The following is a 27,567-nucleotide window of genomic DNA, read 5'->3' on the forward strand; positions in this document are numbered from 1 at the left end:
CCATAGAAGAGAGGTTCTCCTATTCATATTTCGCTACGCGCGTTCGTTGCCCCATTCCGTTTCGAACACTCTGTCGCACAGAAGACTGAGAACGAGGTTCGATTCAACCCCAAGATCGCCAAGAGCAGTGTTTCCTCAAGACATGACACTATGGTATGCAGGGCATTATCCACTGACCTGCCTTTACGATAAGTATATTCCGCTCCTAATAGATAATCTCTCGGAATACGCCTCGCTATGTACCAGTCCATCAGTCTCTCCAGAGTTTTTAGCAAGAAGGAGGAGAAGCTGATGGGCCTGAAAACCTTGGCCGTAATATGGGAATATTTTCTAGGACGAAAGCAAAAATATATCGAAAAACGTCTAAAATCATTGACGAATAATGAAATGAAATAAATGAACATACATACTATATTAGACCCCTCTAAAATGAAAAATAAATATATATAAATGAATAGAAAAATTATTGTTTCGTTTTATTAAATAACTTGAATCGATAACAACAACTAAAACAAGGCAAAACCTTAACTTTGGTTGCACCAAAGCCATATTACAAATCATTTCCCATGTGGTTTGATATACAAATCTTCAAGTAGAATAGATGTTACTTAATATGGAAAAAGGTATTTTACTAAAGTACAGTCTGTCAAGTAAGAGCGCGGCTGACTTTACCGACATTTAATGAAAGATTCGCATCCATCCCAAAATGTCGCAATCAGCGGCTGCTAAATATATGAGAAAGTCGAAGGCATTTGTACAGAAGTGGACACAGCGATATATAGTGGCTAAAAATGTCGATGATTTACCAGATAGGTTCGATAGGAAAAGTGAACAAAAAAGAATAGTGAATCTGTTTTCGCGGAATCCTGCTTTAACACTGCGGCAAGGACAAGCAAAATTAATGGCAAAAGTTTAGATATGTCCTACTATTGACATAGAGTTTTAGAAAATGGCATTTTTACTGTTGAATGTTCTATATGGGCTTGTTCTGTCCTCATGCGAGCCTGGTCAAACATGGAATAAAGTTGGAGCACTTTGTAGCTCTTTACTGACAACCTAAATGCCGAGAAAATGATTAAAATCCACAAAAAGGCTTTACTGCTATCTGCCAAACGATGGTTCATCAGAAAAAAGGAAAATTGGATTCTGTAGGAGGACAACGATCCTAAACACCGCAGCAAGCTCTGTACTAAGTGGAAAACTCAATCTGGCTTCGTTACATTGGACTGGCTGTCGCAGTCGCCCGATGCAAACCCTGTTGAAAATGTGTGTGCATATATTAAACAAAAACTTCGTGGAAGACGCACATACATTTTGAAGCAGTTGTCGTACGAAATTCGTCGGATTTGGATCACCTTGCCACTACAATAAGCAGTGAAATTAGTAGAAAGCATGCCTCGGAGATGCCAGGCAATTATCGACGCCGGTGGTGACTGGACATATTATTCACCAAATTGCATCATTGTTTGTAATGTGTACAATGTATATATAAATATTAAAGTTTCATAAAATAGTTTTTTTATTAATTATTCCGACCACGCTCATTCTTGGCAGACTGTACATTTGTTTTGATCGGTCTGTTTGAATGGCAACATATCAAATAAAAAAGTTTTTCATACTTGATTTTTATCGATCAGTTTGAATGGAAAATTTATGGTATCGGGTATTATATTATGTGTTAAGCAAAGTATTCTTTTTTCTAATAGAAATGTTTGGAATGCGTTTGTTCATATACTACAAAATTATGCTTGACCCTTTCAATTAGCGACTACTTTTACGAGTACTTGTACATTCTTGAATTCATGACTAGATACCATATTGTTTATAGAAGTGGTGCTCCTTGAATTTGCACACGTTAAAGGTGTATTTTTACGTTTATAAGTATGTGCCTATAATCCTCCAACTATATATTGAACATTAAGCATCCTTATGCAGGATTGACAACAAAGCGCAGATTGTTGACCCATGTTTATTGTAGAAGGGTTGGAATGTCATCTAGATAATTTTTGGCATACTGATACTCTTATAACAAGTGTGTGGTTGGATCTTTGATAACAAAATAAGTCACAAAATGAATACCAAAATATATCCTTGCAAGAATATGATATATACTGAGGCTTTGAATGCGAATAACATAAAATAACAAGTAAAGAAGGGCTAAGTTCGGGTTCAACCAATCATTTTATACTATTGCAAAAATAAAAGGCGGGAAATACTTTAAGGTGTAAAACCAGTCATATAGAGTAAAGTTCGCCGGATAATATTAGTTTTATAGGGGCTGGGCTCAAATTTATTTAATTTAAGCACAAAGATACAAGTTATGAATAAAGCACGCTCTCTTATTTTCATTGGGATAAAACACATGTTGGCCGATATATGCGGTCCAAAGTCAACCCTAAGTTCAAAAATCTTTATATTAAGTATACGGGGGAAGTATTGGTCCGATTCAAGCCTTTTTTTACATACAGACATACCATTATAAGAGAAAGATTATCTTTTCATTCCAGTTTTATGTATATCACACAGCGATCGACCGTAATTTCCGATCAAAAGTCAACTATAGGTACCTTGGGACTTAAGCAGTTTTTGTTGGATTTAAACAATTTTTGATCATAAGGTGAAACACACTAAAGTATAAAGTCCCGTTATATTAATTACTGTTAATGTTTACTCAAGTTACTGCTTGCACGGACGGACGGTCAGACAGACAGTCAACCGGATTTCCACTTTTCTCACCATCCTGATCATTTATATATAAATATAGTATATAACCCTATATATATCTCGTTTAGTTCTAGGTGATACGCACAACTGTGAACAAAACTATAATACTTTTGTAGCAATTGGTTGCAAGAGTATAAAAATACTTCAATACTTGTACAAAAACACCAAAAAGCAGCCGCACCCTTTGAGCATTGCATAAGAGCTTGGTTGAAGTGGGAAAAATAAATGATTGGCAACTGGCAACTGGTAACCGAGGACTAATGTGATTATTGTCGACGATGGAAAGGCAATGGTAGAAATAAACTAATATAAAGACATTATATCACAATAACACATATATGTAAGTGCGAACTCAAGATGCGCCGTAGCCATGGCAACCAAAACTCTGTGCCACGTGTGATTATAAGTCGATGCTGTTTATTGACAGGAAGTTTAGACGTTGTAATTCATTATAAAGAAATTACTAGCGTAGTTTTTCCATAGAAATAACAGAAAAACGACTTATATAATACATTTAACAAAAGGTAAGTGCCTACTAAAGAATTCGTTTGATTTTTATTTCTGGCTGTCTTGTATATATGTTTGTACCATATTGGTTGGAATATCAGCATACATATACTCCTATATACATATGTATGCTTATATAAATGCTAGCTTTAATAATTTGAACAAATGCCAAAATGGGTTTAATTTACGAGCTTCAATTTTATATTACATGCATACATAAGTCTGTGTACGCGGGTCAGTTGGTATACACTAAAATAACAGTCGGCAACTTCCCCAAGCCGACAGTTACCCCTGTTATTTGTTAATTTATTTGTTGCATGCTTTGTTAACTAATGGCAGCTTAAGTTGTCTGCGAGGCTGGAAACATTTTGAAATATGCGACTGCAATATGTATTAAAATATATATACATATGTATGTATATACCTTAAATATACACCTGCACAAAGTCACTTTTTGTTTAGAAAACAATTTTGGAATTTAACAAACTATATTATTTTAAGTAAAATAACTATGCATTTTCGTGTAAATCATAGTGCTAAATACAAGTACTTCACCTCCGCACAGTTGACAACCACCGGTCACTTGCATGTGGCACATTCGAGTGCTTGGTAACGTGATAATACCCCATGTTGAGTGCATAATTTGAATTGGCACTTGAAGCTATCAATTGCAAAACAGACTTAAATATGGACTGACACTCACATACACATACAACAATGCGCTGTTGTCACACGCTTTCCTACCCACCTACATTCATAACTATTATGTGGCCTGGGGCTACTGTTGCTTCGTATGAAATCACAAACAATATTTCATGGTCCTGCCATTGCTCGACCTGGTGGCGTAATAAAAAGTGACATGAGCACATGTTCCTCACAACAAGCGCAGGATCGCCCCTCTCCTCCCAAGCGCTTTGTCACAAGTTTGTAAAATCGCGAACCGAACGAAATGTTTATCTGCTATATTTGTATTTGTGTTTGTTTTTGAATTTAAGTTTGCGATTGTGTTGTATGTTCTGTGCAATTTATCTTCAAATGCAGTTAAAACAACAACACTAAGAGCAGAAACAACGGCGCCTCATCAAGCCGAACAATCAAAGCAGTAAAAGCGGTGATGAAAAAAAGTTTCTACTCTGCAATGGCATTGAATTATTCGAGTGAGTAACAAGGCTCGGTCGCTGTTATATTGGCCAATGCTGTCAGTGTCACCTGCAATTTAACATTTCAAGTGTCATCATCATGATAAAAACTATGGAAACAGACATAAAAAAGTGGAATAATTGCATAATAAAACAATGAAGGGAACAACAACTTTTCAATTATTTTCACTGTAAACATGAACTAAATTACAAAAATTAAAAGAACTGAAACATAATGAAACAGCAGTGGTGATGATATATAAAATTTACACTCGGCTTTTTAAATTGGCAACCTGACATCCGAGCAGTCTAATTTCTACATTTGTATTTTCATCGCTTTTGGAATCTAAATTAATTGTACTCTGATTTTTTATCCCCAACAAATCTCGCTTACGAGTGTTACTCTTTGAATCTCCAAACCCGGCAACATTAAATTTTGTACTATATTTGTTTTTGCCATAGGCGAATTTTTCCTAAACACAATTTATTACGAAGAGACATGACTGTAGACAATGATTTGAATTGCTTAAATTCGAGAGACATTGACTTTTCGTTTATTTCGAGTAGGTTCAGAAGAGAGACAAATTTCATGAATTAACTTGTGTTATAGGCAAATTACGTGAGTGAGGTTATTGGATTGGTTATCTTAATAAACTTAGTACCTCAAGGCATACAGTCTTATTTGCTCTTCTTTTTCTATTCCCAGGTATAAAATAATAAAAATTATTAATTTTATTGTTAATGTGATTTGGGTCGTTTTGTGATTGCACGACCATAAATAAATATATCCACTTGTCTGACTAGTACTAAAAAATAACCCTGATGAAGTGGATAACTTATAAATTTCTAATTTATTGATTACTTTGCTTTCATATTCCGCTTCTTGTGGCACTTTGGGTAAATTGGGTAAACTTATCAGATACAAATAACAAATTCGCTTGTGGAGACGGAAACAGTTGAATGAGTAAGTTGAAAAGTATTGTGAAAGTGTCAATAATTTTATGTTTTGTTGTAGATGCGCATAAATAATTTCCATTGCTTTCATTTTGTCTGTTACCTTTCTTCAGAAAAAAATAATAAGAAATGCAAATGCTCCTAAAGGAACCTTATGACTTTGGTTTAAATTAGATATCTGGATAGCACAAGACTGTAAAATTTTATAAAACATCCTGAATGGAGGTAACATACGTACTCTGATGGATTGAACTGAGTTGGGTGTTAGATTGGATCTTTCACTAAGTAATTTCGTTTGATGACAGCAGCTGATCTTATTGAACTTTTTTGCAGCCAACTTCAAACTTAACCGTTTTACCGATATATATTGGAGCAGCTAAAGAGTATTATAGTTTTGTTCACCTAACGGTTGTACGTATCACCTAAAACTAAATTCCAAATTAAGATATAATGCTGTAAATTAATCATAGGATTGCAGTAGCAAAGGGCACCTGTGGCCAACATTTTTTGAAAAAGTGGGAGTGGCCCCGCCCCCTAACAAGTTTAATACACATGTCTTGCCTTTAGTGTGTTTCACTTTAAGTTCAAAAATTGTTTAAACCCACAAAAACTTCTTAAGTTCCAAGGTACCTATAGCTGACTTTCGATCGAAAATGTCGGTCAATGTGTGACATATGTATCTGAAATTAAGGGATAAGTCTTCTCTTATAATAGTATGAATGTATGTTAAAAATGGTTGAATCGAACCAATACTTGATTGGTTCTACACCTTAAAGTTTTTTCCTAGCTTTGATTCGTGCAAGTTGCAAGAGAATAAAATGTTAATCGAACACCTAAACTTAGCCCTTCCTTACTTGTTTGGAATTTGACTGGTTTCTTATATAAGATGGAATAACAGCATTTTCGGCATATTTTGTTATTATACCATATTATCAAAAGGGTAAAAATGCAGTTCAAGCAAGTTGAAACTTACGTGGTGTGTATTGAGAAGATATGTTGACCGAACCCTAATGCTTCGCCGATGAAATAGAAATCTCGCATAAGTGCACTTTTAGTTGGCAGAGTTAGTATTGCAAGCTGCTACTCATTCTACAACTGAACACACAATGTTGTTTTTACCCGACCGCTGGTTGCTTGCGGCTGTTGCATTAGACGCAATAACGCTAATTTACAACATTAATTGAGCGTCCCTAAGTGGATCAATGGCATTTGGACAATACAACAAAGTGGTTTGAGAGACTTTTTAAGTCGGCCGCATTTGCCGATTCGTCGATCAATCAGGAGTTGTTGTGTCAGAGGCGTTTTAGCAGAGATTGTAAAAGGATATCCCTTGCTTAACATGTACTCATAAGTAATTAATTTAAATGCATGCTCCCTCTGCATGCGCTCGTGGGTTCTCTGGGCGGCAGGAATATGAAAGAGGCATTTAAAATTTTCGTTTTGAAGCTATAATATTGATTTCCAATAATGGAGAACGCACACACACATATATGTATATAGGGGTATGCGAATCCAGTTCGATTCGAGTCGAATCGAATCTAAGGAGTCAAATATCGAATATTTCGAATAGTTCGAACTATTCGAATAATGCGAAAATTCGAGCAATTCGAAGAAGTAAAATCTTAAATAGATTATTCTATTGCAGTAATAGAATAAAATTAAAGAAAATAAAACTATTATTGAATTCAAATTGATTTAGACATTTACTAACAACAACATAATAAACAAGTAAGGAAGGGCTAAGTTCGGGTGTCACCGAACATTTTATACTCTCGCATGATAAAGTGATAATCGAGATTTCATTATCCGTCATTTACATATTTTTCTATTTTGGTTCCTAATGTATATATTGTACTATACAGAGAAGGCATCAGATAGAATTCAAAATAGCGTTATATTGGAAGAAGGCGTGTTTGTAAACCGATTTCCTCCATATTTCGTACATGTCATCAGGGTGTTAAAAAAGTATTATATACCGAATTTCATTGAAATCGGTCGAGTAGTTCCTGAGATACGGTTTTTGGTCCATAAGTGGGCGACGCCACGCCCATTTTCAATTTTTAAAAGAAGTCTGAGTGCAGCTTCCTTTTGCCATTTCTTCAGTAAAATTTAGTGTTTCTAAGGTTTTTCGTTAGTCGGTTAACGCACTTTTAGTGACTTTCAACATAACCTTTGTATGGGAGGTGGGCGTGGTTATTATCCGATTTCTTCCATTTTTGAATTGTATATGGAAATGCCTGAAAGAAACAACCCTATAGAGTTTGGTTGACATAGCTATAGCAGTTTCCGAGATATATACAAAAAACTAAGTAGGGGGCGGGGCCACGCCCACTTTCCAAAAGAAATTACGTCCAAATATGCCCCTCCCTAATGCGATCCTTCGTGCCAAATTTCACTTTAATATCTTCATTTATGGCTTAGTTATGACACTTTATAGGTTTTCGGTTTCCGCCATTTTGTGGGCGTGGCAGTGGGCCGATTTTGCCCATCTTCGAACTTAACCTTCCTATGGAGCCAAGAAATACGTGTACCAAGTTTCATCACGATATCTCAATTTTTACTCAAGTTACAGCTTGCACGGACGGACGGACGGACAGACGGACGGACAGACGGACGGACGGACAGACAGACATCCGGATTTCAACTCTACTCGTCACCCTGATCACTTTGGTATATATAACCCTATATCTGACTCTTTTAGTTTTAGGACTTACAAACAACCGTTATGTGAACAAAACTATAATACTCTCTTTAGCAACTTTGTTGCGAGAGTATAAAAATAACCAATGTTTGATTTTTTGAATATTTGAAATGAAAATGACAGATGTACGTCAGATGCATGAACGAGATTCAGATACTATTGGCGCTAATTAACAAATCATGCAAATAGTCAAATATTAAAATTATTCGAATTATTCGAACTATTCGAATAATGCGAATATACGGGTCGAATCTCGGATCGAATAATTCGGTTCGATTCGCGTCGAATAATTCGAAATTTCGAATATTCGCATGGCCCTATGTATATACATACAGATGGGTGTTGCCTCCACATCTACATTGCATAAAAGTACATTTGGACCGATTCTGCACGTTTTATATACCTGAGAGTATTTTATTGTGTCCCTACTTCGGTTATTTTGGTTACCCATCAAATTTGTTAAGATTGGACATGCAATTGATTGAAAGCTCTCCAGACGCCACAAACGAATAGGCGCTGTTCGATGTCTACGGCGAATATAATTAAATAGTGCTTTCGAATGCAACTGCAGTTGATATCTATACCACACTCTTTGTGCCTTGTGTACTTGTGGTGAATGAATGCACACTTGTGTTGTCGAAATTTATAGCTTTGGGACGTTATCTTGAGGGGCTATACAGAAGGTGATTGGCAGGGTTTTCGAATATTTAAGTGCTTACGGGATGCTGGGTACAAGTATTCTTATTCACTTTAAATCTTTAGCAACAACAAGACATCTGTGGTTGATTGTGATTTACAAGGAAAATGAATTACATATTTAATTTGAGCGTGTTAAATTAAAAAATAAAAAGAGTGATTAATAGAAAAATATATTCGTTCGTGACTTCGTCCTGAAAGTTTAAAATTTCGTTTAATTTAAGAGGTATTTAACAATTTATTAAATCTGTATTTCACGTTTAAATACACATGAAATTCTTCTCTTTTGTGTATTAATAATAGCTTTTTGCTCATCTGTCTTCAAATAACTTTTGCTTTGTGAGCAATAAATTAATATATAGACTGTAAATTAGCACAGCGTCTCGCCCGCTAATTGGTTTAATGTAAATATCTCCTAAACGGCTTAAGTTAAAAAACTAAATTCGCACAGGAAAAATTCCTTATCGTAAAATTCCTATCGAAAGTGTAGAAACGGATGAAATCGCAAGATAACTATCTCCACTCTCCATATGATGGTACAGTTAAAAAAAAGTGGGATAAATTCGACAGATACATAAAACTTTACACCCGAGATGTCATGAGAAGGCTTAATAAGAGCCTGGGTAAAAACTGATAAAATCACATATCTCGGGTCTTGCACGACGATTTCAATAAAAATTGGTGCGTGATATTGATCTCATATTCCTATATCACAGTTCGAAAATAAGCAAAATCGTACTCCAACCAAGCAATTAATATAATGAAGTAAAACTTTGCACAAATAATGCCTTAAAGTATGCCATCTTATACTTCAAATCTAACAAAAACTGTTCAAGCCCCTAGTTACCGAATATTTAAACCCAAAGATCTGTAGTTGCCTATTTACCGCAAATTTCGGTCAATGTGCGAGATATATAATTGAAATTCATGTAAAGGGTGATTTTTTAAGAGCTTGATAACTTTTTAAAAAAAAAAAACGCATAAAATTTGCAAAATCTCATCGGTTCTTTATTTGAAACGTTAGATTGGTTCATGACATTTACTTTTTGAAGATAATTTCATTTAAATGTTGACCGCGGCTGCGTCTTAGGTGGTCCATTCGGAAAGTCCAATTTTGGGCAACTTTTTCGAGCATTTCGGCTGGAATAGCCCGAATTTCTTCGGAAATGTTGTCTTCCAAAGCTGGAATAGTTGCTGGCTTATTTCTGTAGACTTTAGACTTGACGTAGCCCCACAAAAAATAGTCTAAAGGCGTTAAATCGCATGATCTTGGTGGCCAACTTACGGGTCCATTTCTTGAGATGAATTGTTATCCGAAGTTTTCCCTCAAAATGGCCATAGAATCGCGAGCTGTGTGGCATGTAGCGCCATCTTGTTGAAACCACATGTCAACCAAGTTCAGTTCTTCCATTTTTGGCAACAAAAAGTTTGTTAGCATCGAACGATAGCGATCGCCATTCACCGTAACGTTGCGTCCAACAGCATCTTTGAAAAAATACGGTCCAATGATTCCACCAGCGTACAAACCACACCAAACAGTGCATTTTTCGGGATGCATGGGCAGTTCTTGAACGGCTTCTGGTTGCTCTTCACCCCAAATGCGGCAATTTTGCTTATTTACGTAGCCATTCAACCAGAAATGAGCCTCATCGCTGAACAAAACACGCGCGCGAAACACATTTCGAACCGAACACTGATTTTGGTAATAAAATTCAATGATTTGCAAGCGTTGCTCGTTAGTAAGTCTATTCATGATGAAATGTCAAAGCATACTGAGCATCTTTCTCTTTGACACCATGTCTGAAATCCCACGTGATCTGTCAAATACTAATGCATGAAAATCCTAACCTCAAAAAAATCACCCGTTATAATACTTTCCTGACAATGGTGTGTCTGTGTCACAAAAATGGGTTGAATCAGGTCAGGAAGTATTGATAGTTCCCATATACTTTACACAACGATTCCAGGTGCCTTTATACCGCATATATTGGATTGCAAAAATCAAAGGCTTGGAAATACTTTAAGGTGTAAAACCAGTCATATACTTGTAGAGTAAAATCAATCGGATGTTCCGAATTCCTGATATTAGTTATAAGCGAGCTGGGCCAAGTTTTTACTCAAATATTTTGCGGTTTTTGGCACAAAGATAAACTTTTATGTGTAAAACATGCTCTCTTATTTCCACTGAGATAATACACATATGTATAAGAGGTATGACAATTAAGTAATGAGACTGATTTCATAAAATCCGTATAATTGAAAATTATTCTACAACTCTGCCATCCCCTTCAAAGTAGTCCCCTTGGACAGCGATTCCAGCGCGGTTTTCATGCTTCGTAACATTTCTGTAACGCTTCGACTGGGATGTCCGCGAGTACCCTCGTCACGGCCGCCTGGATGTCCGTAATCGACTCAAAATGGGTTCCTTTGATCAAACAAACAAAAACAGTCACAGGGTGACATGTCGGGCGGATAAGGCGGCTGTTGCAACACGGCGATCCCTTGAGAGGCCAAATACTGGGGCACGGCGCGTTGTCGTGATGAAGGATCCAGTTACGAGCGATGTCTGGGCGTACCCTGTTGACTCGTTTTCGCAATTTCGCGGGGGGCGCGCGGAGACAACCATTGTGAGCTTTGGCACGACTAAGAGCACTATCACCATACACTCTTACAATTTTAGCGTACGTTTCCGAAGCTGTTTCGCCCAATCTGGCGCAATATTTTTTCGCGACGCGTTGCTCTTGATTTCGTTTTTCCATTTTCGTGACGAGCACTACAAAAACACGTCTACTCAACTTGACGCAGCAGGCGAACTAAACAAGCTAGAGCGATGGTACATATATCAATGGAGAGGGGAGGGATGCCGGTCACAGGTTTACCACAAGCACAGCAATAAATTCAGTCTCATTACTTAATTGTCAAACCTCGTAAGAGAAGGATAATCGCTTAATTTCAGTTATATTTATCACACATTGACCGACATTTTCGATCAAAAGTCAACTGTAAGTGTTGGGGTCTAAATATTTGGTCATAAGATGGTACATACTAGAGACATTATTAGTGTCAATTTAGTTTAATTAGTTTTATCCCGTTATATTAAATGCTTCTTGAATTGTGTACTGGAAACTGAACGAATGAAGTGGATTTTGAAGTTGTGCTATATTGGAAGTAGGCGAGGTTATTGCCCGATTTCGCTCATTTTCACAACGTGGCATAGAGATATGAAAAAATAAAACATACCAAATTTTGGCGAAATCGGTAAGTCGGATCTCGGTATAATGGATTTCACCAAAAAGTGGGCGGTGCCACGCCCATCGTCCAATTCTCTCACTGACTTTCATACCATATCGGTGGTAAAATTTAATGTCTTTGGCGTATTTTGTTAATGATTTATCGAGCTTTAGTAGTTTTTAAGAGTATCGTTATATAGGGAGTGAACGGGGTTTTCATCCGATTTCGACTGTGGGACATCATTTCCAAAGTTCCTTTGCTTTCCTCCACAATTGCTATTTTTTTATTATTACTCACACCTCTTTCATTGACCAACCCAATTTAATGAAGCCACTATTATAAAATTATAATGCACTGGTACTGACGCTCTACTATTCACCTTCATCGTAAAAATATAACGGTATAAAAAAGTATGATTTGACGAAAAATTAGTACTAGCTAAACTCACATCTACACCTCTATTCTGTGCACTTGATAAATTCAACATATTTATAATATGTCAAAATTTGAAATTTATCGAGCATTTCGTATTCTGTGTCTGAAATAAAAAGCTCTTTTCTTTATAAGTTCTTAAGATGTCAAATGCTCTTGACTGTGCTCGTTATGAATTAAATATCTGTTTGTGCATCTGGTTGTGAAAATGGAAGATATGTATTGCTCGTATTGTTAAACGAAGATGAAAATTGTAAGAATGGGAATCGCGCGCGGCATTTAAAATGTTTACGTGAGGATAGCAATCCATTTTCTTTGAGTGAGAATAACTTTGCGCAAAATTTTCGATTAACTTGTGAGATTTAACGTCGCCTGATTGATGAACTAGCCCCACACGATACAAAAACGTCACTACCTTTAACTGTAAGAGTTCTAGCAGCTTTGAACTTCTTTGGACACGGCTCATACCAGTAATGTGTAGGTAACAAGGCAAGTTGCCCATGAGTCAGTTGTCCATTTCGAGAAGTGTGCGGGCTGTAGCAAAACTTATTGTGAAAGTGAAGGAAGGAGAAATAAAGTTTCTCAGTTCAACAGAGGAAGAAATTTTTATAAAATCGGGGCAAGTATTAATAATATACTAATTTAAGCAAATTTATTTGAAATATATTCCAGGTTTTATAGAAAATTTGGAATAAAAAGCATCATAGGAGCAATTGACTGCACGCATATTGCTATGCATCAGCTGTTATTATTTACATTATTTTGTTCTCACACGTGTGGGGAAAAGCTTTGCGAATTGAAGCTTTTACTTTTATCAAGATTGTCACAGAATACCAAAATATTTCTCGCTTGATAAATATTTGAGTTAATTGTCAATATTTTATTAATTTGTCAAATGCACAGAATAGGGGTGTAAATCAGTGTTTATAAGATCATACACGTATTGTATTTATTTAACCTACAAATAATCGAACGTCGGAAAAATTATAATCAATATCGTGAACCAAAATAATACTTTCTAGATTATTATGCTGTAAATAGTGTGTGTTATGCGATGACGGTTGTGATTGAACGAAAGGTTCTAACTTTAACGAATTCATCCCATTTTTAAGGTAATGCTTTAACACTAATATAAAAATATGTATTTTTGCCATGTCCAATATATCACTACATTTATGGAAATGTGTGTGAATTAATGTATAGTTACATTGGTGCAGCTTCTGAATTATGTTTTACATGATTTCATTGGCAGACAATTCGCATTTATTGCTCGTGTTGGTAAGTCCAGAAGATCATAAAACGGAAGTAAAAAAGCGAAATGTGAAAGTTGCTAAATTAATCTTAATCGGATTTAAAGGCAAACGTCTAGGGACGACCTTGTTTTAAAGTACATGTAGTAATTATATATGGATTTATTTCAATGGAATTTTAGTTTGTTTAGTTTTCAAAAGTGGTTATTTGAATCAGACATATGTACTTACATAATTCAATATTAAAATTACGAATTACGAACACTTAAATGTTTTAAAAGTGACTTACTTTGGCGAGAATTATCATTATTATCATAAATGTATAACACAATTGAATTTTTATATCGAAACCACACACTCTGCCTTGAAATTTATAGAAGAACTTTATTCGGTATATCCTAAAGAAATTTTTCTTACCCTACCTGTAAGGGAAAAATCTAAAAAACCACGAAATCTATATTTAGAGTTTCCGTTTCGGCATTTAACATACATATCAAACCTGGTTAGGAATTATCTGCAAAGACAGATAAATAATTGTACTTCTACAAATACAAACTTCTTCTACTTAACATGTTTCATCTTCCGGTGGCCCTGCTGCTATCTTGGCAGTGTTGTAACAAAGCGGTTTTTACCTCGCATAACATCTGAATCTGCAATTTTCGGTGTCTTTGCAAGCTTTCACTAAATACGCAAATTCTAAGTAATTTGTTCAAATGATATAAAATGTTGCATTAAGATTTATATCTTATATAACAGACGAGCAAAATTAATGTGCCTTAAGCAACGCTAATGCGCATTGAAATTTTATGGTGATAGGCGGCAGACTTACATTTAGACAGCTGATAGTGAAATTTGTTTATTTATTACAAAAAAAAGTGAAATAAAAATGAATAAATAAACTATTAATAGAAATTTTGGTATTTTTGGAAAATCAATATAAATTTAACGAAAAAATTCGTTTACTATTAACTACGTTAAAAGATAATAGAGTGAAATTAAAAGCAATAATTGATTATAATGCGGAAAAAGTGTGTGAAAAAGTTAAGAATATTGGGAAAATTGGAAATGGATAGCTGTGCGTGCTTTATTTTATGTCATCTAAAAATATTAAAATTTGTTTTTGTTAATATACTTGCACATAATTTAATTAGCAATATAATATATATGCTGTAAACGCAAAGGAGGCGGCAGACTTCAAGCGACATCTGTCAAAAATAGCAAAAATCGGCCATTTTTGAGCAGTGTTGTCTACTCAAATTTGGTAAATTCAGCTAAATGTACGAAATTCTTGTGCATTACAAATTTGCATTAACATGGGTCAAATGCGCAAGTAAGTGTAAATTAAGCCCGCCAATGCATATTAGCGCTGTCATCTGTCAGGGCTATAAGTGTCCTAGACAGTTAAAAAAAAAATTAAATTGGCGTAAGAAAGTTAAACTCAACATTTGGATTAACATCATCGATTTGCTTTTTTTACTCGTTCTCATAAATAATGTTTTAATGCTCTTATCACGAATTGAACATACACATCTTATCTGAAATTAATGGGCTTAAATAGGAGTAAACTCGGTATAAACTCTTAGTAGGCAATATCCTGATCCTGAGTAATACAATAACAATTAAGAGTCCGACAATGAACTCTATCTATTTCAACTGACAAAGTTTACAATTTGGAAAGGCTAATGCAAATGACAAACTGTAGTTATAAAATTATATTCTACCTATGGATAACGGTATCCAATTGTAAATATTGGTCTTTGCTTCTAAAGCTACATATTTACAACCGCCATATCAAGCTGGTAATAAAAAAGGCAACAAAAGCTTCAATCCATTTATAAATGTCAATCAAAGTGCGGTTTTGCCAACGAAAGTAATTAATCGATTTTCCTTCCTGATCGCATCTAAGCCTGAAGCCTCTAACGTCTGTAGTTTTGAATGACATGAAAGCGGCAACAATGGTGGTGAAAAGGCACTGGTCCATGAAAGGAATGGCGTCCTACATATGTATGTACGTAGGGGTGCTTCATAAAATTCTCATTTAAAGTTTCAGCCACATAAGTTGATGGACTTATTAGTGAGACAGTAAAAGTAATAACTAGTTAGTAAGTTTGTCGTTCGACGCTCAGACTTTCATGCTCCAACTCTCCTATATTTCCAAATTAAAGAGACACCGTGGTTCCATTCGGTGTGCCGGTGCTTAGATCCTCATGAAAAAGTTCGTTAAAATCAACATTTCGTTGCAAGGTCTAGAAATCCAATGAGGTGCTATAATAAATATTTTGGAAATATTTTTAAGAAAATTAATTTTTCGAAATGAATGTAATAATTGGAAAATTTAATAAATACTTTAAAAGGTATAAAAAAGAATTTGTAATGTATTCCGTAATTGATTAGTTAGATTCGAATAATACAAAACAAAAAAATTACAAGTAGAAATTACTAAGTTTATATTTAGTTAGCATAAACTTAAGAACGAAATCTAAAATAAAATAAAATGAACATATGGTATCCATTTGCACAAAACAAAATTATCTTAGATTTAGTTTTGATTTCTTCTTTATGTTGGTTCTTAGTTATCTTTTATTTTTATTTTGGTTTTAATTCAAGATCTTAATATTTTTTTGGGAGTTATGTAATTATGTGAGGCAACAAGTGTAAAAATTTAAGTCACTATTTCAAGAAACAGAGGTACTTTTACACACTAATCTAAATGTACTGAGAACAATTGCGGACAGCGATGTTCTGTGGTTACACATTTGCCATTTAGATGCCCACAAATATGCACTGATGTGGTTAAAACAAACACAAATAAGGTAAGACCATACGCTTATATTCTATATACTACCTGTTTTTCCAGTTGTGTGGCATGCAACTTCCAAGTGGCTTGGTAGAAAGCAGGAAACACTAGGAAATACATTTGTTTGTAAGTTTATATATGTACTGTCGCTGCAAGCTCACCATTACTAAAAACTCAGCCACAACAACTATCTTGGTTACAAATGGTCACCAACTGGCAATGCAGCAGCGATACCAAACAACCAACATCAATAAATATTTAAGTGGAAGCAAACTTCTGCACTGGCATGCAATCAGATAGTTTGAACGTACATACACACAAACATGAGAATATTTATGTGCATTCATAAGTGCTTACAAGCTCAGTACGTCGTTCATAAATGGGCACACCTGAGCATAAACATTTATTGCCTAAGTACAGACAATTCTTTAGTCATATATGGATTTAATGCTCATGCTACTGTAGCTGACTTTGAATACTGTAATAACATTCGATCGATTTTTGTTGCTATCACACACGTACAAATATAGGTATATCACCATTTTCTAGCTATTATTGTAGGCATTGAACAGATGCTGCCACTTGGCCACCTAAGCGGTTGTTTGACTGCTCAGTGGTGAACTCATACAGCTAATAAGAGCGCACAAACAAAATATCCACAAAGCGAAAAGTTTCAAGCATACCGACAACAACAATTCGTACCTAGTGTAGACGGACAAGCGTGCACCTTATGTGGCCCGATTGAAACAATGAAAAGGATATTTAGGGCAGCATGGTAGGAATCGTATAACGTTGTATTGGTGATTCGTTTGGCTGCAGCACCAGAAGGTGATGGCACTACACATACATATGCCTACGAATAACTTTCTATTAACTTCAAGTATGTAAGTAAAATAAGCGATAGCTTGTATATAATAAGTATGTTTGCATGGATATGTACTATATATATGTAAACGCCGATATTTTCCGAAGGGAATGTATTTGTTGGAGAACACAAGTAGGCATCGTTGAAGCCTTGTTGTCGTTGGCTAACTGTCAGTGGCCGTCAACATTTTCAGTTATTGATTGCATTTAACTGAAAGGAAAGGATCGGCATTTCAAGCATTATGCAAATCTAGTACAGCTAAATGGGAGCAGCTGTTTTTGGCACTTTTCTTCAATGTCGTTTTGTGTCTGTGAGTGACAATTCTAAGGGTCGGAAAAACCTTCATTAAAGAGCACATAATAATTATGAACTGAATTGTATTAATAATGGCCTGTCGGCTCACTGCATGTACTGAAGGATAGTTTTACACATGTTTACACATAGCAAATAGTCGTTTGTTGCTTAACAGTTTATGTCACCCTTCAATGGCTCAGACATCTTTGGTATAATATATGTTATACGGTTAATGGGCCCGTTTGACTTCAAGTGAGCGTGGGTGGTGATTAATAATTCAAAAACTGTCTTCACAACTTGGAAGCCATCGAGAATATCGTAAAGAGTTTAAGTGCCGTCAGAACGGACAGCGGTGGCTGATAATACTTCTATAAATTTGTCTAGCGTCATAATTGCCTAATTCAATATTTACGAACTGTATATTAATGATTATAATGACCTTAACATATACCTACATATATATTAAGATTCACATACATATGGATATACAGTAATACCCCGGACTTACGCGATAGGTGGGTCCGAGCGGTTGCCGTGTAAGTCGAATTCGCGTAAGTCGGGGTTCAACGTTGCATATAAATACATATAAAGTTTGTTTAATCGGGACCAGAGTTTAAAGAAAACAATAATTTAGAAGAAAAATGTTTAATAAAGTGTAGGATAATAAAAAAATATTACATTGTTATGAATAAAGTAAGCTAAACCGAAGTTATTTTGATGTCGAAGGCTTCATATATTCTAACAGTGTTGCCTGACGAGTTAAAGGCCTGAAAGTTAAAGAAAGTTTCTTCTTTTCACGTAAAATTTCCTCGTAGCATACCAGTAATTTTTTTATCCCTCGTTTTGTAGTAGAAATGCGTTCTTCATTAGAATCAATTTTTTCTAAAATTTGTAACCCCTTTTCAATTGAATTGAGCCCTTCTGTTAAGTTTGCAATTGTCATTTGATTTACCGATTCAACTGGGTCTAGCGAATCAGTTTGGTCAATATCTTGCTCATACTTACGCATTTCTATAACCTCGTCAATTGTTAGCTCTTGATTGTGTGAATCTAGCAATTCTTGAACGTCATCATTATCGACCTCTAAATTTAATTGCTTGGCGATATCGACCACTTCTTCTATTATGCTATCGATTTGTTCAGGATCTGAAATGGTTTCTCCTTGGGTTTCAGAGGTGAAAAAAAATGGACACAGTTTTTTCCAGACACCATTGAGAGTTTTTTGTGAAACCTCATTCCAAGATTGTCCAATAATTCTTACAGCATCTAAAACATTGAATTGCTTCCAAAAGTCTTTAACAGAAAGCTCATTGTTTTGTCTCATAGCTTCATGTAGATGTGCAAATGACCGCCTTGTGTAGTAAGCTTTAAATGTTTTAATGACTCCCTGGTCCATTGGTTGAAGCAAGCTGGTAGTGTTTGGTGGCAAAAATACAACTTCCACACGTGGATCGAAATTAATTAGAGTTGCGGGAGGATGACCTGGCGCATTGTCAATTAGTAGCATCACTTTAAATGGGATTTCTTTTAATCGGCAGTAACGTTCGACTTCAGGAATAAAATGATGGCCAAACCAGTCTTCAAAAAGAGAAGCTGTCACCCAAGCTTTTGCATTAGACTTCCAAATGACAGGCAAACCAGCTTTAGATTTATTTTTTAAGGCTCTTGGATTTTCTGAGCGATAAACTAAGAGAGGTTTTAATTTACAATCTCCAGCTGTATTCGCACCAACCATCACTGTTAATCGATCCTTGGCGGCTTTAAAACCTGGAAAAGTTTTCTCTTCACGCGCAATAAAAGTTCTTTTAGGCATTTTGTTCCAAAAAAGACCTGTTTGATCTACATTGAAAATAGTTTGACTAGTGTAGCCACCTTCATCTATCATTGTTTTGAGTTTTTCTGGATAGAGAGATGCAGTTTCTTTATCAGCGCTTGCCGCTTCTCCACTCTCTGCGATGCTATGCCAATTACAACGACTCTTAAATCGGCTGAACCAGCCGTTACTAGCTTTAAACACTTCATTTTCAGCCGCCTTCCCAGCTTCTTCTTTTAGTTTTTCAAAAATCTGCTTTGCTTGAAAGCACACTGTATTTTGATCAACAGGACAATTTTTCACTCTTACTTGATTATCACACCATGACTGTAGCAATGTTTCCATCTGCGCGATAATACCGTGACGCTTACGGATGATACTTGAATTCAAAGATTGAGAGTCTTTCACAGCGGTTATAATTTTTTCTTTACCTTTTACAACCGTTCGGACTGTTGATTCCGGTAGGTCAAATTTCTTTGCCAATTCACAAATTTTCATTTTTGCTTCAAAGTCTTTAATTATATTCAGTTTACACTCCAAAGACAGTGTTTTTCTTTTCTTGTTAGGCTCAAATGACTCATTTTTCGTTCTTTTAGACGACATAATTAGAAATTATAAGTAAAACGCACTGCGCACTTAAAACAATTTCACGCGGAACACGTTTAAACCAGTCGCAAATTGAACACTGAGTGGGCGGAGCGAGAGAGCCGATGCGCGCGGCAATCAAAATGAAAAACCGCGTATCTTCGAATTCGCGTAAAACGGGTTAGCGTAAGTCGGGGTATTACTGTACTATACTTGTGTTTGGCACAGTGTAACGAAACAACCGATATTGAATTCAATAGACTAGAGTTCTTTGCATTTCAGTTGACACTTGAAGAAGAACTTGAAATGAAGATGTTTGTTCTTTTTGAAATAGCAGTAGAAAAGTTTATTTTGTTTTTTCGCAGATGTCAGTTTATTGTTGTATATGCTATTGGTAAGAGATCTTACTGGAGGATGGGGTCATGTGTAGAAGTTCACGCAAGTGAGGAAAGTTCTCTGTTAAGAAACGATTTTTTTACATATGGCTCAAGCAGCTCACGACTTCCGGTCTTTGCCCAAGTATCCTCTGGGTAGCCTAAGAACATCCGTTTTAAGGCGAGCTAAAGTGACACGTAAAAAAAACACCCAATGAAAACTTCGGCTATAATCGCGTAAGCGGTGTCTACGCCAATTAAGAAGAAGAAGAGGTCTTACTTTAGAACATTTTTGTCCAGCTTAAATACACCTCTTTCTTATTATTAATTCTAAAGGGTGATGCTTTTCGAGGTTCCCTACTTAAAAAAAAAACAGAAACTTCAAATATATTGGAGAATGTTTATTATAATTCGAAAGAACATTTCTTGGCATTTATTTTTTGAAGTTTATCTCTTTCAAATGTTGACCGCGGCTATATCTCGGTGACAAGAGTGATGTTTTGCTCTAAGCCCTGAATTGAATCGGAATTGATCCTCATAGAGAGTTTACAAATCCAAACAGGAAGAAGCCTAATGGTCTGTTATCACACGATCTTGGTGGCCAATCAACCGGCCCAAAACGTGAACGCAGTGTTCTCTCAATAAATTCATTGAGCGGTGTCGTCTTGTTGAAAGTAAATATCGCCGAAATCGCAAGCTTCAAATTCAGGCATGAAATAGTCGGTTATCTTCGTCCAAAATGCGGAAATTTTGCTTGTTTAGATGGGCCTCATCGTTGAACAAAATTTGGCTCGGAAACGTCGAATCTTCTTTGAAATTTTCAAGAGCCCAGAGAGCGAAACGATGTAGCTTGGAAAGATTGACCGGCTTCAGTTCTTGCAGAAGCTGTATTTTCGCTCAATAGGTCGATTATGTTGATCATAAGTTGAGCGAAGCGCTCGTAACCCGTTTTTACAAAACGTGAATTTTCGGAATAAAGTTGAATGATTTGTAGACGCTGTTCAGGCGTAGGTCCTTTCATAATAAAATGCCAAACAGTACTGAACAAAAATAATATTACAGCTTGACACGACTCACGAATAATCTGTCAAAAAAGGCTATTGTAAAAAGTACATCTAAAGGATCACCCATTATATATAAACGCTTTTTATTAAGAGTTCATATTTCTCGATATTTATATGGGCACTGGGATCCACATATTTCCTTGAAAAACTATATTATATTATATATACAGACTTTATCGTTACACATTCATTAGCAATTCGATCTCTTGGCAGTTAGAGGTTTAATGCAAATCGTATAAGTGGAACGCATCCGAACTCGTTTAGCCACGAACATTCCTTAATTACACCGCAGCCTTAAATTCCACCAAACGTTGTCGATTTTACCTCCACCAGCCTTGTGCTCGCGTACAATTGCCCAAGAAAAGCAGCTGGGGCGAAAACTGAGCCAGCTGAATGTTTAAGTTTCCGCGGTATAAAATTTTGAGCAGATATGAAGTGGTGATAAGCTTATAATCGTTGGGGTTAGCAGGCAGCAATTGATACGTGTATGCCTACCATGGTTTCCCACAAGTACACAAATATTTTGTGTTTCAGCAGCCGCTCAGTAATTTTGGCAATTGAGCATTGTTTTTGCATATCACGTGGCTGATGATGTATTTTGCTTATTTGTTAATTTCTTTTCAGTTTCAGTTCTTGTATCTGTTGTAGGCGATTAACATTACCCGGGCGGTTGGTATGACTATCGATTTCCGATTTGTAATACGCGGTTTCATCTTAGGTATTAAGCGATAAGCCAATGGGAACGGAAGCTGAAAGGATTTTGGCCGAATCAGGTGTCGAAGTTGGTGGAGGTAAATGCGTTCTTAATGGACTTGTGAAATTGAAATGTGAATAAAATATTATGCGCTCGAAGAAAATTATAAGTTTCTTAGAGACGGATAACGTTGTGCATACGACAGCAGCAGAAGCGAAAGTTTCTCTTCAAATTAATTTTTCATTAGAATAAAAAGCGATACTATTTAGGCCTTAGGTGATGCCAGGAAAATGGAAGTTAGCTATGGAAAACGAAACTGAATTGAAATTGAAACTTTCAATTTTCACTAATTAACACTTTGTATGTATTCAATGATCATTTTAAAGACGCCGCGTCTTCATTTTATGAAATAATGCATACGTTGGGTGCAAGTCTAGCTTTATTTATGCAGTGAATAAATCGTTTGTGCGCTTTATTAAAAATTAGATTTCGACGCCTTGCATATTGCATATTGCATTTTATATTTACATTTTACGCGCGCAACCATTTCGGTGAAGGAAGGACGGCGTGAAGTGCAAGGGAAAAGAATTTTATTGCTACTAAAAAGCGGCTTGAGTTTTGCATAAATTTTTAGCGTTATACGGTTCTTAGAGGAGCAATATGTATTAAGAACAGTATATACATACATGTAATAAAAGGATGAGAAAACAATTTACCTAACATTAGAATTTGTTACAAAAGCCTTGCACAGCTCTGTAGGAGGAACAGCAAGTGAAAAACGAAACTGCAAGAATTTTCAGTGCGCAAAGAAGAAGGAATGAAAAAGCGAAAGAGATTTTGTAACGCTGTAGCAATGCTTAGTTTAGAGTCTAAAAAGAAAAAAAGGATCAACCAATTTGTATATATGTATATTTGGCTTTCGTGTCGCTTGAGCTTGTCCAGCAGCACAGCGATGGTCCTTAATGCTTGAAGTATGCGGGCCTAGTCTTTGGCGTGCTACAATCTTGTTGGGTGTATGTAACGGTCTTGATGTCTGCTGCTTGCCTGGTCGCTAGCAACGTGAATTAAAATAATTTTTCATTTATGTCACAGTCACACTTCAGATTCAGTAGCTGACGAAAGTCAGTGAGTTAAGTGGAAATCCAAGCTACGCTGGGAAACATTTAGTTGCAAATAAAATGCGAAATTATTAGAGCATATTTGTAGGCGGTTGCTTGTGTGTGCTGTGCTACACGTTCGTGACAATGCCCGGATTGAGGTTAAGATTACTTTTTGCACGCAAAATAAAAATGAAATGGCTCTGCAAATTAATGGTGTGAAAGACAGCTGCATCCAGCTTGGGTCAGTGGGTGAACCGCAAAAATTAACTTTTCACGCCATTTATGCATATAATTTGAGCTAGCAAATCAACAACCCTGCTGGTGTTGTGGGGGATACTGCGTTAGCGTTGCACATTTTTAGGCGCTTAACATTTTAGTTCGCTAATTTTTTGTATCGCTGATATTACTCTTTTTAATGTACATATATTTCGGCAACGTCCTTCTGAGTGGTATAGAGCTTTTGTAGTTTTGGTATGTAAAGCTTTCAATATTTTTTGCGCTGTGGAATATTCGGATTTTTATTCTCTGATTTTTGCGAAGCTTATGCAACGATTCAGCCAGTGGAGAATTTAATTTTTTACGTCGTTCTTTTAGCGGTTTCACTGAGTATGTGTGCACATTCTACCACTCTCTCTTGGGCATATTTTTGAATTTCGCAATGCGGAGTAACTTACGCTTTGCAATGACTTTCAGCGCAATCTTCAACGTATTTTAATTGGTTATCAGTTTGCTGGTTTTCATGGCTGTAATACTGAAGTTATTGCACTATTTGCTAAAATCAAATCTTTCATGTATGTTACCACTATTGTATTGTTAGTTATTTAATAGACATTTTTATTTTATTTGAGATATAATAGCCGCTAAGCATCTACCTGATACCAATTACAGGCAACTTAGTCATTTCCCATTTTTGGTTATTCTCTATTTCCAGTGTTGAAAAAAAGGTTTAAAACATTATTGAACAAAAATTTGAAGTATGTTTTTTAAATTTCGTATTTGGGATTACAAAAAAATTAATCCTCAAATAAAATAAAACTTTCAATATAAAGTTAAAAAATCAACTATAAATTAAACAATGAAAATTTGAAATCTAATTTTTTATGCAAAATTTTTAAATTAACAAATTCGCAAACTTATCTACTCTAGTAGCAGAAATGCTTAAATAAGTCTTGAAATTTGCCAGTTTGGAGTTTAAATACATTGAATATCTTTAGAGAAAACATGAACACCAATTTATTATTTATGCACTAGTTTTTCTAATTATATATTTTACCAACTATTAGTATATTTTTTGTCTCTTAAATACCTTATTTCAAACTTTTGTGTTGAGAAAAACTAGGTTGCAATTTACATTATCGATTGAAATAGTAATATGATGAAAGTAGTATTAATAATTCTAACTGTTAAATCTTAAGGTTGTACGTAGTATATGCATACAAAATTTAATCAACTTGAAAAACTGAGTCATTTTATAATGGCTTCAGTATCTATCAGCAAGGCCAGTTCTTGTTAAAGTAGTCAAAACAAATATACTGGCAACTATAACCCATTCAGACTACAACTGAGAAGTTTTTAATCTCCTTATAAATATTAACTGAACAAATACTATAAAAATGTAAATAATTTCTCCAGATTCAATAGAGCTTAAGATATCGTAATGGAAATTTCGGATGATTGCATTTCAAATTACTTGTTGACTTAATAAGTCCATTAATTAATTTCTCCCCGCTATTTATTTATTGTTTCCATGATACGAGAGTTTCAGAATATCCTTTATCCAATATAAAACTAATCTATGGATAAATATATAGTATGTTATTTTAGGGTTTAACTTATATCTACATATGTATTTTACGAAAAGTTTCAAAATATTATCTCGACACAGATATACATACATATCGATAATATCAAAATGAATCGCAAAATGTGTTGGTAAGCGCATAACTCAACAACGCCTGGACCAATTTGGCCAATTTTTTTATGTTCGTAGAAGTTCAAAGATGGTTTTTACGTTTTTACGGATGGTTTTTCATTGTTTTGATTTGTAAATTATTTGAGTCGTTCAGTTTCGGTCGCCTTGCTTTTTGATTTCGGCTATTCAATAGAAAAATTATTGAAAATTATTCAGTGAAAACTTTTCAAACAACAACTACGATGTTTGATGGACTTTATCTTGAAGCAACGTATGCTGTTAGATGCCAGATGTACTCTGTTGAGTTGCAAAATAGAGGTTTGCCGCACGCACACATTCTTCTTTGGATGGTGGTTAGTGGTTACACCAGATCAAATTGATAAAATCATTTCTGCGGAAAGTCCTAACGCAGAGAAAGTTCCAGTATTATACAAAGTAATGAAAACCAATATGGTGCATGGACCTTGCGGACACCACAATCCCACTTCGGTTTGTATGTCTGACAATAAATGCATGAAACACTATCCACGTGCTTTTATTTCGGAAACGCAAACTGGAAATGATGGATATCCACTCTATCGGCGTAGCTCACTAGACGACAATGGCAGAACATTTAGCATTCAACTTAGAGGAGTGAATGCCGAAGTCGACTACGCACGGATCGTACCATATTCGCCACGGTTATCTTATTGCAGTTTGGTGAAATCGATCAAATACGTTTGCAAACACGTCACTAAAGAAAGCAAAATGACGGCTATTGGCCTTGAACGAGATGAGATCAACAAGTATCAAATAGGTCGATACATGAATTGCAATAAAGCGCTTTATTGGATATTTACTTTTATAATTCATAAACGTTTTCCTTTTTGAGAAGCATTGCAGCAGTTACAATTGCTGGAACATGATAATCAATAGATCGATGGACGATTCGATAGCTACTTCGCATGCCATTGAAGTTCGCACACTTTTCGCGATGATCATTTGGACACATCAGCCTTAAAATCCACGGATTATGTAATACGAAGAAATATTACATTGCCGAAGACATTTAACATCGTATTCGATAAGAATTGGAATAGGGCGTTACAATTCCGGTTGATACTTCCAGTGGTTTGATATCAATTCCACCTGCCTTGAACTCACCACGAATGTTTATGCCAACATTGGCCAAATCATCGTAACTACGATTGCTTGAGTGCAAGCGCAATTTTAGCTACCAAAAAAATACGGAGCCGTGAATTATCCAGTGGAATTTCTAAAATATTTGGAGAGGCTTGGTATGCCGCCGCATTATCGCCGTCTCGAAGTTGGATGTGTCATTATTATGTTTCGCAATCTTCATGCGCCGAAGTTTTGTGATGGATCCCTACTGATTGTGCCACAGCTATCAAATACAAAGGGCAGAATATTTGATTCTACGAATTCCTTTGAGTTCCAACGATTTTCCATTTCAGTTCGAACGTATTCAGTTTCCAGTGAAAATTGCATTTGCGATGACAATCAACAGGACACAAGGATAGTCGCTTAGTGTGTGGCATAAATTTGGAAATGCTATGTAGTATGTTTTTCACACTGTGAAGTTATACGTGGCGTGTTCCCGAGTTGGAAAACCATTTTCTCTGTACATTTACGTACTGGAACAGAAACCAAAAAATGTTGTTTGTGGTGTTGTTGCATTGAATAAATTTTTAACACAACGTAAATTCAACTTTCTTTTCATTTCAAAACACAATTTAACGCAAGGCAATAGCTACTAATTTATCACTCTGTATCCTTGCTTCTCGATCCGAACGTTTATCAAAACGCAGCGGTAGCGGTAATTTTTTTGAACCGTTTTAGGGGTATTTTTGCTCGAAATATAGGTCGCCCATAAACTGGAGACCACAAGCTGTCGATGCTTTCATCGTTAGACTTGTAAACGCCAGCAAATATGAGAAGACCTAGATATGCATCTAACTCTATTTCATCCATCGCATCCCATTCATTTCCAAACCGTGAAGATCCTTCCATGTTTGTTTGTTTCAAAACTATAGATTTTATGCATTTGTTTATAAATAAATCAAATGCGCTTCTAAGTGTATTGATGCGAATAGAAGCATATCTGGTAATTCTTGGTGAAAGTTTTATTAGGTTTGCGCTGCCCAAACGACCTATTCCTTCTAATGGGATTTTCGACCACACAAATTCACCATTTTTTTATCGCATTTCATTTTCACTAACACTATTATTGGTCATATATCTTGAAAGAGGTACTTCAGCGCTACTAGAATTGTCACTACTACTTCCAATGTTCCAATTAGGTTGAATATTGTCCGTTTCCATCGGAATTATTCTCTGTTTCACTTATTATTTCATCTTCAGAACTTATATCGTACTTTATAAATTGAGAAATCATGGAATCACTCAACTTGTGAGCCATTGAAAAAAAGAACCGA

General features: G+C 35.6%; 2 protein-coding genes across 4 annotated transcripts in view; both read right to left on the reverse strand.

Moving 5' to 3' along the window:
- The window catches only part of LOC105233534 (matrix metalloproteinase-2), a 333,189-nt gene that overhangs the window by 80,401 nt on the left and 225,221 nt on the right, over positions 1 to 27,567 (reverse strand). The window lies entirely within an intron of this gene.
- LOC125777352 (tigger transposable element-derived protein 1-like) overlaps positions 1 to 27,567 on the reverse strand; it is a 31,192-nt gene that overhangs the window by 2,308 nt on the left and 1,317 nt on the right. Inside the window, exon 1 of the mRNA XM_049452105.1 lies at positions 1 to 27,567. This exon is cut by the window's right edge and continues 1,317 nt beyond it. Within this exon, the coding sequence (XP_049308062.1) occupies positions 18,300 to 20,006 (1,707 nt within the window). The 5' untranslated portion in view covers positions 20,007 to 27,567 and the 3' untranslated portion in view covers positions 1 to 18,299.

Source organism: Bactrocera dorsalis, chromosome 3 (genome assembly GCF_023373825.1).
Source record: "Bactrocera dorsalis isolate Fly_Bdor chromosome 3, ASM2337382v1, whole genome shotgun sequence".
NCBI classification, from domain to species: domain Eukaryota; kingdom Metazoa; phylum Arthropoda; class Insecta; order Diptera; family Tephritidae; genus Bactrocera; species Bactrocera dorsalis.